The sequence below is a fragment of the Anomaloglossus baeobatrachus genome, chromosome 10 (assembly GCF_048569485.1).
Source record: "Anomaloglossus baeobatrachus isolate aAnoBae1 chromosome 10, aAnoBae1.hap1, whole genome shotgun sequence".
NCBI lineage: Eukaryota > Metazoa > Chordata > Amphibia > Anura > Aromobatidae > Anomaloglossus > Anomaloglossus baeobatrachus.
This window is the reverse complement of record NC_134362.1, coordinates 214,266,864-214,285,047: the sequence shown is the minus strand read 5'-3', so window position 1 is coordinate 214,285,047 and position 18,184 is coordinate 214,266,864. Positions and strand designations below refer to the sequence as shown.

The following is an 18,184-nucleotide window of genomic DNA, read 5'->3' as shown; positions in this document are numbered from 1 at the left end:
TAGCTGAGGCTGCACAGGGTGGGGGGTGTGTGTGTTAGCTGAGGCTGCACGGGGGGGGGTGTGTGTGATAGCTGAGGCTGCACGGGGGGGGGGGGGTGAGCTGAGCCTGCACAGGGTGGGGGGGGTGTGTGTGTGTGTGTGTTAGCTGAAGCTGCACAGGAAGGGTGTGGTGTGTGTGTGTGTGAGCTGAGGCTGCACAGGGGGGGGGGGGGGTGAGCTGAGGCTGCACAGGGTGGGGGGGGGGGTGTGAGCTGAGGCTGCACAGGGTGTGTGTGCGTGTGTGTGTGTGTGTGTGTGTGTTAGCTGAGGCTGCACAGGGTGGGGGGGGTGTTAGCTGAGGCTGCACGGGGGGGGGGGGGGTGAGCTGAGCCTGCACAGGGTGGGTGTGTGTGTGTGTGTGTGTTAGCTGAAGCTGCACAGGCTGTGTGTGTGTGTGTGTGTGTGTGTGTGTGAGCTGAGGCTGCACAGGGTGGGGAGGGGTGTGTGTGTGTGAGCTGAGGCTGCACAGGGTGTGTGTGTGTGAGCTGAGGCTGCACAGGGTGGGGGCGGGGTGTGTGTGAGCTGAGGCTGCACAGGGTGGGTGTGCGTGTGTGTGTGTGTGTGTCTGTGTGTGTGTGTTAGCTGAGGCTGCACAGGTGGGGGGGGCTGGTGTGTTAGCTGAGGCTGCACAGGGTGGGGGGGTGTGTGTTAGCTGAGGCTGCACAGGGTGGGGGGGTGTGTGTTAGCTGAGGCTGCACAGGGTGGGGGGTGTGTGTTAGCTGAGGCTGCACAGGGTGGGGGTGTGTGAGCTGAGGCTACACAGGGTGGGGTGTGTGTGTTAGCTGAGGCTGCACAGGGGGTGTGTGTGTGTGTGTGTGTGTGTGTGAGCTGAGGCTGCACAGGGGTGTGTGTGTGTGTGTGTGTGTGCTGAGGCTTCACAGGGTGGGTGTGTGTGTGTGTGAGCTGAGGCTGCACAGGGTGGGGGGGGGTGTGTGTGTGTGAGCTGAGGCTGCACAGGGTGGGGGTGTGTGTGTGTGTGTGTGTGTGTTAGCTGAGGCTGCACAGGGTGGGTGTGTGTGTGTGTGTTAGCTGAGGCTGCACAGGGTGTGTGGTGTGTGTGTGTGTGTGTTAGCTGAGGCTGCACAGGGTGGAGGGTGTGTGTGTGTGTTAGCTGAGGCTGCACAGGGTGTGTGTGTGTGTGTGTGTGTGTGTTAGCTGAGGCTGCACAGTGTGTGTGTGTGTGTGTGTGTGTGTGTGTGTGTGTGTGTGTGTGTGTGAGCTGAGCTGCACAGGGTGGGGGGGGGTGTGTTTTAGCTGAGGCTGCACAGGGTGGGGGTGTGTGTGTGTGAGCTGAGGCTGCACAGGGTGGGGGTGTGTGTGTGTGAGCTGAGGCTGCACAGGGTGTGTATGTGTGAGCTGAGGCTGCACAGGGTGTGTATGTGTGAGCTGAGGCAGCACAGGGTGTAGTATGTGTGAGCTGAGGCAGCACAGGGTGTGTATGTGTGAGCTGAGGCTGCACAGGGTGTGTGTGTGTGTGAGCTGAGGCTGCACAGGGTGTGTGTGTGTGTGTGAGCTGAGGCTGCACAGGGTGTGTGTGTGTGTGAGCTGAGGCTGCACAGGGTGTGTGTGTGTGTGAGCTGAGGCTGCACAGGGTGTGTGTGTGTGAGCTGAGGCTGCACAGGGTGGGTGTGTGTGAGCTGAGGCTGCACAGGGTGGGTGTGTGTGTGAGCTGAGGCTGCACAGGGGTGGGTGTGTGTGAGCTGAGGCTGCACAGGGTGGGTGTGTGTGAGCTGAGGCTGCACAGGGTGGGTGTGTGTGAGCTGAGGCTGCACAGGGTGGGTGTGTGTGAGCTGAGGCTGCACAGTGGTGTGTGTGTGTGAGCTGAGGCTGCACAGGGTGTGTGTGTGTGAGCTGAGGCTGCACAGGGTGTGTGTGTGTGTGTGTGTGTGTGAGCTGAGGCTGCACAGGGTGTGTGTGTGTGTGTGAGCTGAGGCTGCACAGGGTGTGTGTGTGTGTGTGAGCTGAGGGCTGCACAGGGTGTGTGTGTGTGTGAGCTGAGGCTGCACAGGGTGTGTGTGTGTGTGAGCTGAGGCTGCACAGGGTGTGTGTGTGTGTGAGCTGAGGCTGCACAGGGTGTGTGTGTGTGTGTGTGTGTGTGAGCTGAGGCTGCACAGGGTGTGTGTGTGTGTGTGTGAGCTGAGGCTGCACAGGGTGTGTGTGTGTGTGTGTGAGCTGAGGCTGCACAGGGTGTGTGTGTGTGTGAGCTGAGGCTGCACAGGGTGTGTGTGTGTGTGTGTGTGAGCTGAGGCTGCACAGGGTGTGTGTGTGTGTGTGAGCTGAGGCTGCACAGGGTGTGTGTGTGTGTGAGCTGAGGCTGCACAGGGTGTGTGTGTGTGTGAGCTGAGGCTGCACAGGGTGTGTGTGTGTGTGTGAGCTGAGGCTGCACAGGGTGTGTGTGTGTGTGAGCTGAGGCTGCACAGGGTGTGTGTGTGTGTGAGCTGAGGCTGCACAGGGTGTGTGTGTGTGAGCTGAGGCTGCACAGGGTGTGTGTGAGCTGAGGCTGCACAGGGTGTGTGTGTGTGTGTGTGTGTGTGTGAGCTGAGGCTGCACAGGGTGTGTGTGTGTGTGTGAGCTGAGGCTGCACAGGTGTGTGTGTGTGTGTGTGTGTGAGCTGAGGGCTGCACAGGGTGTGTGTTTGTGTGTGTGTGTGAGCTGAGGCTGCACAGGGTGTGTGTGTGTGTGAGCTGAGGCTGCACAGGGTGTGTGTGTGTGAGCTGAGGCTGCACAGGGTGTGTGTGTGTGTGTGTGTGTGTGTGAGCTGAGGCTGCACAGGGTGTGTGTGTGTGTGTGTGTGTGAGCTGAGGCTGCACAGGGTGTGTGTGTGTGAGCTGAGGCTGCACAGGGTGTGTGTGTGTGAGCTGAGGCTGCAGGGGGGGCAGGCCGTGGTGTGTGTGTGTGTGAGCTGAGGCTGCACAGGGTGTGTGTGTGAGCTGAGGCTGCACAGGGTGTGTGTGTGAGCTGAGGCTGCACAGGGTGTGTGTGTGTGAGCTGAGGCTGCACAGGGTGTGTGTGTGTGAGCTGAGGCTGCACAGGGTGTGTGTGTGTGTGAGTTGAGGCTGCACAGGGTGTGTGTGTGTGTGAGCTGAGGCTGCACAGGGTGTGTGTGTGTGTGAGCTGAGGCTGCACAGGGTGGTGTATGTGTGAGCTGAGGCTGCACAGGGTGTGTGTGTGTGAGCTGAGGCTGCACAGTGTGTGTGTGTGGTGAGCTGAGGCTGCACAGGGTGTGTGTGTGTGAGCTGAGGCTGCACAGGGTGTGTGTGTGTGAGCTGAGGCTGCACAGGGTGTGTGTGTGTGTGTGAGCTGAGGCTGCACAGGGTGTGTGTGTGTGTGTGTGAGCTGAGGCTGCACAGGGTGTGTGTGTGTGTGTGAGCTGAGGCTGCACAGGGTGTGTGTGTGTGTGTGAGCTGAGGCTGCACAGGGTGTGTGTGTGTGTGTGAGCTGAGGCTGCACAGGGTGTGTGTGTGTGTGTGAGCTGAGGCTGCACAGGGTGTGTGTGTGTGTGTGAGCTGAGGCTGCACAGGGTGTGTGTGTGGTGTGAGCTGAGGCTGCACAGGGTGTGTGTGTGTGAGCTGAGGCTGCACAGGGTGTGTGTGTGTGAGCTGAGGCTGCACAGGGTGTGTGTGTGTGAGCTGAGGCTGCACAGGGTGTGTGTGTGTGAGCTGAGGCTGCACAGGGTGTGTGTGTGTGAGCTGAGGCTGCACAGGGTGTGTGTGTGTGAGCTGAGGCTGCACAGGGTGTGTGTGTGTGAGCTGAGGCTGCACAGGGTGTGTGTGTGTGAGCTGAGGCTGCACAGGGTGTGTGTGTGAGCTGAGGCTGCACAGGGTGTGTGTGTGTGAGCTGAGGCTGCACAGGGTGTGTGTGTGTGAGCTGAGGCTGCACAGGGTGTGTGTGTGTGTGTGTGTGTGTGTGAGCTGAGGCTGCACAGGGTGTGTGTGTGTGAGCTGAGGCTGCACAGGGTGTGTGTGTGTGTGTGTGAGCTGAGGCTGCACAGGGTGTGTGTGTGTGTGTGTGTGTGAGCTGAGGCTGCACAGGGTGTGTGTGTGTGTGTGTGTGTGAGCTGAGGCTGCACAGGGTGTGTGTGTGTGTGAGCTGAGGCTGCACAGGGTGTGTGTGTGTGAGCTGAGGCTGCACAGGGTGTGTGTGTGTGTGTGTGTGTGTGAGCTGAGGCTGCACAGGGTGTGTGTGTGTGTGTGTGTGTGTGAGCTGAGGCTGCACAGGGTGTGTGTGTGTGAGCTGAGGCTGCACAGGGTGTGTGTGTGTGAGCTGAGGCTGCACAGGGTGTGTGTGTGTGTGAGCTGAGGCTGCACAGGGTGTGTGTGTGAGCTGAGGCTGCACAGGGTGTGTGTGTGAGCTGAGGCTGCACAGGGGGTGTGTGTGTGAGCTGAGGCTGCACAGGGTGTGTGTGTGTGAGCTGAGGCTGCACAGGGTGTGTGTGTGTGTGAGTTGAGGCTGCACAGGGTGTGTGTGTGTGTGTGAGCTGAGGCTGCACAGGGTGTGTGTGTGTGTGTGAGCTGAGGCTGCACAGGGTGTGTATGTGTGAGCTGAGGCTGCACAGGGTGTGTGTGTGTGAGCTGAGGCTGCACAGTGTGTGTGTGTGTGAGCTGAGGCTGCACAGGGTGTGTGTGTGTGAGCTGAGGCTGCACAGGGTGTGTGTGTGTGAGCTGAGGCTGCACAGGGTGTGTGTGTGTGAGCTGAGGCTGCACAGGGTGTGTGTGTGTGAGCTGAGGCTGCACAGGGTGTGTGTGTGAGCTGAGGCTGCACAGGGTGTGTGTGTGTGAGCTGAGGCTGCACAGGGTGTGTGTGTGTGAGCTGAGGCTGCACAGGGTGTGTGTGTGTGAGCTGAGGCTGCACAGGGTGTGTGTGTGTGAGCTGAGGCTGCACAGGGTGTGTGTGTGTGAGCTGAGGCTGCACAGGGTGTGTGTGTGTGTGTGTGTGAGCTGAGGCTGCACAGGGTGTGTGTGTGTGTGTGAGCTGAGGCTGCACAGGGTGTGTGTGTGTGTGTGTGTGTGCTGAGGCTGCACAGGGTGTGTGTGTGTGTGTGTGTGTGTGTGAGCTGAGGCTGCACAGGGTGTGTGTGTGTGTGAGCTGAGGCTGCACAGGGTGTGTGTGTGTGAGCTGAGGCTGCACAGGGTGTGTGTGTGTGAGCTGAGGCTGGGGAACATTGCTACAAGGGGACAAGGATGCGCACATTTTTACAGAATGGGAAACAAGATGGGGCACATTACTATAAGATGTTGGCCAAAATTACTATGCGGTGGATATTGTAAAATTGTATTACTTACAAAAAGGGGAAAAAATGTAAAAAAAAAAAAAGTGTGTGTAGAGATATATTACACAGACACACATTTGTTATAATGGACAAATGAAAAATGTTCAAAAACAGTGATGTAAGGGTGTATAGAAAGAAAAAGTGGTACCACTACCAATGTCACTTTGTCCTGAAAGGAATGCGGCCCCTCAAATTATTTTTTTCCTGTGTGCGGCCCATACACCCAGCCGAGTTTGAGACCCCTGCTCTAGTGCCAGGGTTTCTGGTGTCGGTGACCCCCCCACTCCCCCGCCAGTGATGTTATGGGTGGAGCTCCCCCACTGGGACACCCCCCGGACGGTGATCATTCCCAACAGTGACGACCCCCTGCCGGTGATGCTGCAGGTGACGACCCCCCCCCCCCCATGATGCTGCGAGTGGCGCTCCCCTGCCAGTGACGTCCCCCCTGCCGGTGATGCTGCAGGTGACGACCCCCCCACGATGCTGCGGGTGATGTCCCCTGCCAGTGACGACCCCCCCCCCCCCCCCCATGATGCTGCGAGTGGCGCTCCCCCGCCAGTGACGTCCCCCCTGCCGGTGATGCTGTGGGTGGCCCTCCCCTGCCAGTGATGCTGCGGGTGGCGCTCCCCCACCAGTGACGGCGCCTGGTGCAGCCGGGTTTTTTCCTGAGGTTTTCATTGATGATATTTTGTGAGGACATCATGTTTTCATCCCATCCTACTGCATTTTTTGAGATGTTATGGCAACCAAACCCCCCCTCCCCCCAGTTCTGGCATTACACTTTCCTCCAGTTACTGATTAGGTAAATTAAAAGTCGAGTTTGATCGATCAGACGTGTGACGCAGCGACACCTCAGGAACAAGAGAGTACAGTTTTCAGACCTTTTCCCCTCTTCTCACTGGAGCCGCTCTTCCCTTAGGGTCCATGAACCTGCGATGGTCCGGTCACTATACACAGCAATACCGCAGGATACAGCTGCGTACCGCTGCATGTAGCACAAATAATGCCAGATACCAGCTGACCCCCCGCAGGAGAGCCACCATGCCTGGTGCCGAGGTCTACGGCAGAGCCCGGCCACCATGACTGGTACCGAGGTCTACGGCAGAGCCCGGCCACCATGACTGGTACCGAGTTCTTCGGCAGAGCCCGGCCACCATGACTGGTACCGAGGTCTACGGCAGACCCCGGCCACCATGACTGGTACCGAGGTCTACGGCAGACCCCGGCCACCATGACTGGTACCGAGGTCTACGGCAGACCCCGGCCACCATGACTGGTACCGAGGTCTACGGCAGACCCCGGCCACCATGACTGGTACCGAGGTCTACGGCAGACCCCGGCCACCATGACTGGTACCGAGGTCTACGGCAGACCCCAGCCACCATGACTGGTACCGAGGTCTACGGCAGACCCCGGCCACCATGACTGGTACCGAGGTCTTCGGCAGAGCCCGGCCACCATGACTGGTACCGAGGTCTACGGCAGACCCCGGCCACCATGACTGGTACCGAGGTCTACGGCAGAGCCCAGCCACCATGACTGGTACCGAGGTCTACGGCAGAGCCCGGCCACCATGACTGGTACCGAGGTCTACGGCAGACCCCGGCCACCATGACTGGTACCGAGGTCTACGGCAGACCCCGGCCACCATGACTGGTACCGAGGTCTACGGCAGACCCCGGCCACCATGACTGGTATCGAGGTCTTCGGCAGAGCCCGGCCACCATGACTGGTACCGAGGTCTACGGCAGACCCCGGCCACCATGACTGGTGCCGAGGTCTACGGCAGAGCCCGGCCACCATGACTGGTACCGAGGTCTACGGCAGACCCCGGCCACCATGACTGGTACCGAGGTCTACGGCAGACCCCGGCCACCATGACTGGTACCGAGGTCTACGGCAGACCCCGGCCACAATGACTGGTACCGAGGTCTACGGCAGAGCCCGGCCACCACGACTGGTACCGAGGTCTACGGCAGAGCCCGGCCACCACGACTGGTACCGAGGTCTACGGCAGACCCCAGCCACCATGACAGGTACCGAGGTCTACGGCAGACCCCGGCCACCTTGACTGGTACCGAGGTCTACGGCAGACCCTGGCCACCTTCACTGGTACAGGAGTCTCCAACAGACCGTGGCAACCAGGGCAACTCCTGGACACGCCGCAAATACATCATGGAGGAGCTGATGAGTGGTCAGAACAGGGCGCTCGATGCCGGCACTCTAATTGCTGCTGTCAGAGGTTGACAGGTGAACAGCTGCAGGTAGCTCTCCCCCTCACCCCATCTTCTCCTTGGATGGTGCCATCACTCACCTGCTCCAGAAACTGGCTGGACGCCTGGCTGTATTTCTCCACTACACTGAGGCACATGGGCTCCTCGTATAGGAACTGTGGGTTGTAGCTGTAGTTGGAGAGGAAGAATTTATCGCGTTCCTGATCCACGTTGGTCGGTCGCAGGGCGACGAGGAGGCAGGAGGTCTTCTTCACAGTCTTGTGGTCAGAAGCAGGCTTACAGATGGATGGCAAGGATCCTGCAGGGCGCATTCTGCCCCGAGAGGAGCTGCCGCTGTTCAATGTGCAGGAGCTCTCACTACGACGCATCCAACCACATGGAGCCATATAGCCGGGACATCCCGAGAGCATCCGCTGGGCCACCGGAGCAGACCTCAGGCTCCTGCTAGACCTCGGCTGAGTGGAGCCTGGAGGCAGTACACCATAGCCATTCATCTGTGGGGACTTCTTCTCAGGCGAGGTAGACGACATTGTGTTATAGGCCCGGGGAGCGGCGTCCACCACCATCCTCCCCCGTCAGAGGGTGAACGAGCCGAAGCCAGCGGCGGAGACACAGCCACCAGGAGCCACCTGCAAGAAAGCACACAGGTGTATATCCGAGCCATCTCTATACACATATATACAGAAAAAGGAGGCACACGGGTGTATACCCGAGCCATCTCTATACACATATATACAGAAAAAGGAGGCACACGGGTGTATACCCGAGCCATCTCTATACACATGTATACAGAAAAAGGAGGCACACGGGTGTATACCCGAGCCATCTCTATACACATATATACAGAAAAAGGAGGCACACGGGTGTATACCCGAGCCATCTCTATACACATATATACAGAAAAAGGAGGCACACGGGTGTATACCCGAGCCATCTCTATACACATATATACAGAAAAAGGAGGCACACGGGTGTATACCCGAGCCATCTCTATACACATGTATACAGAAAAAGGAGGCACACGGGTGTATATCCGAGCCATCTCTATACACATGTATACAGAAAAAGGGAAGCACACAGGTGTATATCCGAGCCATCTCTATACACATATATACAGAAAAAGGAGGCACACGGGTGTATACCCGAGCCATCTCTATACACATGTATACAGAAAAAGGAGGCACACGGGTGTATATCCGAGCCATCTCTATACACATGTATACAGAAAAAGGGAGGCACACGGGTGTATATCCGAGCCATCTCTATACACATATATACAGAAAAAGGAGGCACACGGGTGTATACCCGAGCCATCTCTATACACATGTATACAGAAAAAGGAGGCACACGGGTGTATATCCGAGCCATCTCTATACACATGTATACAGAAAAAGGAGGCACACGGTTGTATATCCGAGCCATCTCTATACACATATATACAGAAAAAGGAGGCACACGGGTGTATACCCGAGCCATCTCTATACACATGTATACAGAAAAAGGAGGCACACAGGTGTATATCCGAGCCATCTCTATACACATGTATACAGAAAAAGGAGGCACACGGGTGTATACCCGAGCCATCTCTATACAATGTATACAGAAAAAGGAGGCACACAGGTGTATATCCGAGCCATCTCTATACACATGTATACAGAAAAAGGAGGCACACGGGTGTATATCCGAGCCATCTCTATACACATATATACAGAAAAAGGAGGCACACGGGTGTATATCCGAGCCATCTCTATACACACGTATACAGAAAAAGGAGGCACACGGGTGTATATCCGAGCCATCTCTATACACATGTATACAGAAAAAAGGAGGCACACGGGTGTATATCCAAGCCATCTCTATACACATGTATACAGAAAAAAGGAGGCACACGGGTGTATACCCGAGCCATCTCTATACACACGTATACAGAAAAAGGAGGCACACGGGTGTATACCCGAGCCATCTCTATACACATGTATACAAAAAAAGGAGGCACACAGGTGTATATCCGAGCCATCTCTATACACATATATACAGAAAAAGGAAGCACACAGGTGTATACCCGAGCCATCTCTATACACATATATACAGAAAAAGGAGGCACACGGGTGTATACCCGAGCCATCTCTATACACACGTATACAGAAAAAGGAGGCACACGGGTGTATACCCGAGCCATCTCTATACACATGTATACAAAAAAAGGAGGCACACAGGTGTATATCCGAGCCATCTCTATACACATATATACAGAAAAAGGAAGCACACAGGTGTATACCCGAGCCATCTCTATACACATATATACAGTAAAAGGAGGCACACGGGTGTATATCCGAGCCATCTCTATACACATATATACACAGAGGGATCTATTCCTATCTATTATATAGAGTCATTACACGCAGAGGGATCTATTCCTATTATATAGAGTCATTACACGCAGAGGGATCTATTCCTATCTATTATATAGAGTCATTACACGCAGAGGGATCTATTCCTATCTATTATATAGAGTCATTACACACAGAGGGATCTATTCCTATTATATAGAGCCATTACACGCAGAGGGATCTATTCCTATTATATAGAGCAATTACACGCAGAGGGATCTATTCCTATTATATATAGATTCATTACACACAGCGGGATCTATTCCTATCTATTATATAGAGTCATTACACACAGGGATCTATTCCTATCTATTATATAGAGCCATTACACGCAGAGGGATCTATTCCTATCTATTATATAGAGTCATTACACACAGAGGGATCTATTCCTATCTATTATATATAGAGCCATTACACGCAGAGGGATCTATTCCTATCTATTATATAGAGCCATTACACGCAGAGGGATCTATTACTATTATATAGAGCAATTACACGCAGAGGGATCTATTCCTATCTATTATATAAAGTCATTACACACAGGGATCTATTCCTATTATATAGAGCCATTACACACAGAGGGATCTATTCCTATTATATAGAGCAATTACACACAGCGGGATCTATTCCTATCTATTATATATAGAGTCATTACACGCAGAGGGATCTATTCCTATCTATTATATATAGAGTCATTACACGCAGAGGGATCTATTCCTATTATATATAGATTCATTACACACAGCGGGATCTATTCCTATCTATTATATATAGAGTCATTACACGCAGAGGGATCTATTCCTATCTATTATATATAGAGTCATTACACGCAGAGGGATCTATTCCTATCTATTATATAGAGTCATTACACACAGGGATCTATTCCTATCTATTATATAGAGCCATTACACGCAGAGGGATCTATTCCTATCTATTATATAGAGTCATTACATGCAGAGGGATCTATTCCTATCTATTATATAGAGTCATTACACACAGAGGGATCTATTCCTATCTATTATATATAGAGTCATTACACGCAGAGGGATCTATTCCTATCTATTATATATAGAGCCATTACACGCAGAGGGATCTATTCCTATTATATAGAGCCATTACACGCAGAGGGATCTATTACTATTATATAGAGCAATTACACGCAGAGGGATCTATTCCTATCTATTATATAGAGTCATTACATGCAGAGGGATCTATTCCTATCTATTATATAGAGCCATTACACACAGAGGGATCTATTCCTATCTATTATATAGAGTCATTACACGCAGAGGGATCTATTCCTATCTATTATATATAGAGCCATTACACGCAGAGGGATCTATTCCTATCTATTATATATAGAGCCATTACACGCAGAGGGATCTATTCCTATCTATTATATAGAGTCATTACACACAGGGATCTATTCCTATTATATAGAGCCATTACACACAGAGGGATCTATTCCTATCTATTATATAGAGTCATTACACGCAGGGGGATCTATTCCTATCTATTATATATAGAGTCATTACACGCAGAGGGATCTATTCCTATCTATTATATATAGAGCCATTACACGCAGAGGGATCTATTCCTATCTATTATATATAGAGCCATTACACGCAGAGGGATCTATTCCTATCTATTATATATAGAGCCATTACACGCAGAGGGATCTATTCCTATCTATTATATAGAGTCATTACACGCAGAGGGATCTATTCCTATCTATTATATATAGAGTCATTACACGCAGAGGGATCTATTCCTATCTATTATATATAGAGTCATTACACGCAGAGGGATCTATTCCTATTATATATAGAGTCATTACACACAGCGGGATCTATTCCTATCTATTATATATAGAGTCATTACACGCAGAGGGATCTATTCCTATCTATTATATAGAGTCATTACACACAAAGGGATCTATTCCTATTATATAGAGCCATTACACGCAGAGGGATCTATTCCTATTATATAGAGCAATTACACGCAGAGGGATCTATTCCTATCTATTATATATAGAGCCATTACACGCAGAGGGATCTATTCCTATCTATTATATAGAGTCATTACACGCAGAGGGATCTATTCCTATCTATTATATATAGAGTCATTACACGCAGAGGGATCTATTCCTATTATATATATAGAGTCATTACACACAGCGGGATCTATTCCTATCTATTATATATAGAGTCATTACACACAAAGGGATCTATTCCTATCTATTATATAGAGTCATTACACACAGGGATCTATTCCTATCTATTATATAGAGCCATTACACGCAGAGGGATCTATTCCTATCTATTATATAGAGTCATTACACGCAGAGGGATCTATTCCTATCTATTATATATAGAGCCATTACACGCAGAGGGATCTATTCCTATCTATTATATAGAGCCATTACACGCAGAGGGATCTATTACTATTATATAGAGCAATTACACGCAGAGGGATCTATTCCTATCTATTATATAGAGTCATTACACACAGGGATCTATTCCTATTATATAGAGCCATTACACACAGAGGGATCTATTCCTATCTATTATATAGAGTCATTACACGCAGAGGGATCTATTCCTATCTATTATATATAGAGCCATTACACGCAGAGGGATCTATTCCTATCTATTATATATAGAGCCATTACACGCAGAGGGATCTATTCCTATCTATTATATAGAGTCATTACACACAGGGATCTATTCCTATTATATAGAGCCATTACACACAGAGGGATCTATTCCTATCTATTATATAGAGCCATTACACGCAGAGGGATCTATTCCTATCTATTATATATAGAGCCATTACACGCAGAGGGATCTATTCCTATCTATTATATATAGAGTCATTACACGCAGAGGGATCTATTCCTATTATATATAGAGTCATTACACGCAGAGGGATCTATTCCTATCTATTATATATAGTCATTACACGCAGAGGGATCTATTCCTATTATATATAGAGTCATTACACACAGCGGGATCTATTCCTATCTATTATATATAGAGTCATTACACGCAGAGGGATCTATTCCTATCTATTATATAGAGTCATTACACACAGGGATCTATTCCTATCTATTATATAGAGCCATTACACGCAGAGGGATCTATTCCTATCTATTATATAGAGTCATTACACGCAGAGGGATCTATTCCTATCTATTATATAGTCATTACACACAGAGGGATCTATTCCTATCTATTATATATAGAGCCATTACACGCAGAGGGATCTATTCCTATCTATTATATATAGAGCCATTACACGCAGAGGGATCTATTCCTATCTATTATATATAGAGTCATTACACGCAGAGGGATCTATTCCTATCTATTATATATAGAGTCATTACACGCAGAGGGATCTATTCCTATCTATTATATATAGAGTCATTACACGCAGAGGGATCTATTCCTATTATATATAGAGTCATTACACACAGCGGGATCTATTCCTATCTATTATATATAGAGTCATTACACGCAGAGGGATCTATTCCTATCTATTATATAGAGTCATTACACACAAAGGGATCTATTCCTATTATATAGAGCCATTACACGCAGAGGGATCTATTCCTATTATATAGAGCAATTACACGCAGAGGGATCTATTCCTATCTATTATATATAGAGCCATTACACGCAGAGGGATCTATTCCTATCTATTATATAGAGTCATTACACGCAGAGGGATCTATTCCTATCTATTATATATAGAGTCATTACACGCAGAGGGATCTATTCCTATTATATATATAGAGTCATTACACACAGCGGGATCTATTCCTATCTATTATATATAGAGTCATTACACACAAAGGGATCTATTCCTATCTATTATATAGAGTCATTACACACAGGGATCTATTCCTATCTATTATATAGAGCCATTACACGCAGAGGGATCTATTCCTATCTATTATATAGAGTCATTACACGCAGAGGGATCTATTCCTATCTATTATATATAGAGCCATTACACGCAGAGGGATCTATTCCTATCTATTATATAGAGCCATTACACGCAGAGGGATCTATTCCTATCTATTATATAGAGTCATTACACGCAGAGGGATCTATTCCTATCTATTATATATAGAGTCATTACACGCAGAGGGATCTATTCCTATCTATTATATATAGAGTCATTACACGCAGAGGGATCTATTCCTATCTATTATATATAGAGTCATTACACGCAGAGGGATCTATTCCTATCTATTATATAGAGTCATTACACACAGAGGGATCTATTCCTATCTATTATATAGAGTCATTACACACAGAGGGATCTATTCCTATCTATTATATATAGAGTCATTACACGCAGAGGGATCTATTCCTATCTATTATATATAGAGCCATTACACGCAGAGGGATCTATTCCTATCTATTATATATAGAGCCATTACACACAGAGGGATCTATTCCTATCTATTATATATAGAGTCATTACACGCAGAGGGATCTATTCCTATCTATTATATATAGAGCCATTACACGCAGAGGGATCTATTCCTATCTATTATATATAGAGCCATTACACGCAGAGGGATCTATTCCTATCTATTATATAGAGTCATTACACGCAGAGGGATCTATTCCTATCTATTATATAGAGTCATTACACACAGGGATCTATTCCTATCTATTATATAGAGTCATTACACGCAGAGGGATCTATTCCTATCTATTATATAGAGTCATTACACACAGGGATCTATTCCTATCTATTATATAGAGTCATTACACGCAGAGGGATCTATTCCTATCTATTATATAGAGTCATTACACACAGGGATCTATTCCTATTATATATAGAGTCATTACACGCAGAGGGATCTATTCCTATTATATAGAGTCATTACACGCAGAGGGATCTATTCCTATCTATTATATATAGAGTCATTACACACAGGGATATATTCCTATCTATTATATAGAGTCACTACACGCAGAGGGATCTATTCCTATCTATTATATAGAGTCATTACACGCAGAGGGATCTATTCCTATTATAAAGAGTCATTACACACAGAGGGATCTATTCCTATCTATTATATAGAGTCATTACACGCAGAGGGATCTATTCCTATCTATTATATAGAGTCATTACACACAGGGATCTATTCCTATCTATTATATATAGAGTCATTACACACAGAGGGATCTATTCCTATCTAGTATATATAGAGTCATTACACGCAGAGGGATCTATTCCTATCTATTATATAGAGTCATTACACACAGGGATCTATTCCTATCTATTATATAGAGTCATTACACACAGAGGGATCTATTCCTATCTATTATATATAGAGTCATTACACACAGAGGGATCTATTCCTATCTATTATATATAGAGTCATTACACACAGAGGGATCTATTCCTATCTTATATATAGAGCCATTACACGCAGAGGGATCTATTCCTATTATATAGAGTCATTACACACAGGGATCTATTCCTATTATATAGAGCCATTACACGCAGAGGGATCTATTCCTATTATATAGAGCCATTACACGCAGAGGGATCTATTCCTATTATATAGAGCCATTACACGCAGAGGGATCTATTCCTATTATATAGAGCCATTACACGCAGAGGGATCTATTCCTATTATATAGAGCCATTACACGCAGAGGGATCTATTCCTATCTATTATATAGAGCCATTACACGCAGAGGGATCTATTCCTATTATATAGAGCCATTACACGCAGAGGGATCTATTCCTATCTATTATATAGAGCCATTACACGCAGAGGGATCTATTCCTATTATATATAGAGTCATTACACGCAGAGGGATCTATTCCTATTATATAGAGTCATTACACGCAGAGGGATCTATTCCTATCTATTATATATAGAGTCATTACACACAGAGGGATCTATTCCTATCTATTATATAGAGTCATTACACACAGAGGGATCTATTCCTATCTATTATATATAGAGTCATTACACGCAGAGGGATCTATTCCTATCTATTATATATAGAGCCATTACACGCAGAGGGATCTATTCCTATCTATTATATAGAGCCATTACACGCAGAGGGATCTATTCCTATTATATAGAGCCATTACACGCAGAGGGATCTATTCCTATCTATTATATAGAGTCATTACACACAGGGATTGTCACAAACCACCGGGGGGTCACTCAGAAATCCCCCGCGCTGGCTACCAGTACGTCACAATCGGGGGGTAACAAGTGGGGGTCACCCCTCCTTTATACCTCCCGACCGACAGACAGAGCACGTGACGCGCTCTCTAGCGCCCCTCTTATAGTCAGGCCAATTATGGAATTGCCCGACAATAAGCAAGGAGGCCGCTATACTACTTATGCCGATTATTGAAGGGTCCCCGGTGAGAGTAGGGTATATATTCCCCCGACCTCCGCGGGCGGAATATATAAAATCTCCCCGAATCTCACTGGCCTCCCCACAATAATCCTTGGCACAAACTCGCTGCCACCAACCGCTTCACGGTAACTATTAGCCGAACACACAGACGTGGGATTCAAGATCGAGATAACAGAACAGCCCAAGATTAATTATATAATTTAATCAGCCTAAAGCACACTAGAAACTACAATATATACAATAGGGAATCTACAGAATATACATATGTCAGAGTACAGTTACAGATAAAGCATGGTTTACAGACAGGTATGCAATTCAATCAGTTACCTTGTGCGTCTGGCCACAGGGGGGCGCTGTAGACCAGGTTTCCAGGAACTCCCACAGATGTTTCCTGCACGTGACCCCCAGCGAAAGAACCCTGGAAAATGGCCGAAGTAGGGTTATCAACCTGGGCAAATCCAGGTCCCCTCCTACCTTCGTGACCTCAGAGGGAGCACTGCTCCACCCCTGGCTGGAGTTATGGACAAAATCCACAACATGGAATATGGCCATAACTTGGCCTGGGAGCGTCGTAGGCGGACGCCAATGCTCTCATTGTGACAGTTATGAATTTAGCTACAGAATGAGAGGTTTCATGACTTGTCTACTAGTTCCACATTGGCTGATATCACGCCTGGGGTATTTCCCAAGCTCCCGCTCCCATAAAAAAGGTGTGCCAGCATCGTCCGCATGCGAAAACACCATTTTTATGGTTGCCGTATTTATCGGAAATATGGCTTGCGAGATATGAACCATTTTTTACTGGAGTCGTTCTGTCTGGCTAGTTCCAGAGCCTTATAATGAGATACAACTCTTGTTACAGGGTGACGGCAGGGAGTCATCCTGTGTCCTTTGTTCCCACATCACCTAATTTCCATATCACAGGAGATGGCCATGGGATGGGTTGCTAAACAAGTTGTGTGAAGGAAAGGGGGGGTGACACCAGGAGAGGGCTTCCTGACATAACTTGAATATCATGATTTATCGTCATATCTCCGGATTTACCTCACACCTCCCCCCTTTTGAGGGCGCTAGGGGGCAGCACACTCCGGTGTTCCCCCGTGCGCCCGTCCGCGACCTCTCCTTGTCGGGACAGCCCGTCTGCGTTACCGTGGTCACGGCCCCTTTTGTGGCGAATGGTGAAGTTGTATTGCTGGAGCGCAAGGCTCCATCGCAACAGTCGCCCATTCGTCCCAGAGACGGTGTGCAACCAGCTGAGGGGGTTGTGGTCCGTCTCCACGATGAAGTGGCGCCCGTATAGATAGGGTTGCAGACGCTGCAGGGCCCACACTATGGCCAGGCACTCCTTCTCCATTGTGGAATAGGCCACTTCCCTCGGTAACAGCTTCCTGCTCAGGTACAAGACTGGGTGCTCTTGGCTCGCAGAGTCCACCTGGCTGAGCACCGCACCGAGGCCGAAGTCACTGGCGTCGGTCTGTACTACAAACGGCCGCGTGAAGTCGGCTGCCTGTAGCACGGGCGGGCTGGACAGGGCGTCCTTTAGGGCCCGGAAGGCTGTCTCGCAGTCCATTGTCCAATCGACTGCAGAGGGCAGCTTCTTCTTGGTGAGGTCCGTCAGGGGCTTTGCCAGGCTACTATAGCATGGAACAAACCTCCTATAGTACCCAGCGGTCCCCAAGAAGGACATCACCTGCTTCTTGGTCCTGGGGGTGGGCCAGGATGCGATGGCCTCCACTTTCTCAGGCTCGGGCTTCAGTGTTCCCCCGCCTACCCGGTGACCGAGGTACTGGACCTCGCTCATGGCCAGCTGACACTTGCCCGGCTTGATGGTCAAACCTGCCCGGT

General features: G+C 49.1%; 1 protein-coding gene across 2 annotated transcripts in view; it reads right to left on the bottom strand.

Annotated features, from left to right (window-relative positions):
* MATCAP1 (microtubule associated tyrosine carboxypeptidase 1) overlaps positions 1-18,184 on the bottom strand; it is a 109,634-nt gene that overhangs the window by 47,382 nt on the left and 44,068 nt on the right. For both annotated transcript variants that reach the window (XM_075326285.1, XM_075326284.1), the window contains exon 2: positions 7,623-8,171. In XM_075326285.1, coding sequence (XP_075182400.1) covers positions 7,623-8,108 — 486 coding nt within the window. In that variant the 5' untranslated portion in view covers positions 8,109-8,171. The remainder of the gene's footprint in view (positions 1-7,622; positions 8,172-18,184) is intronic.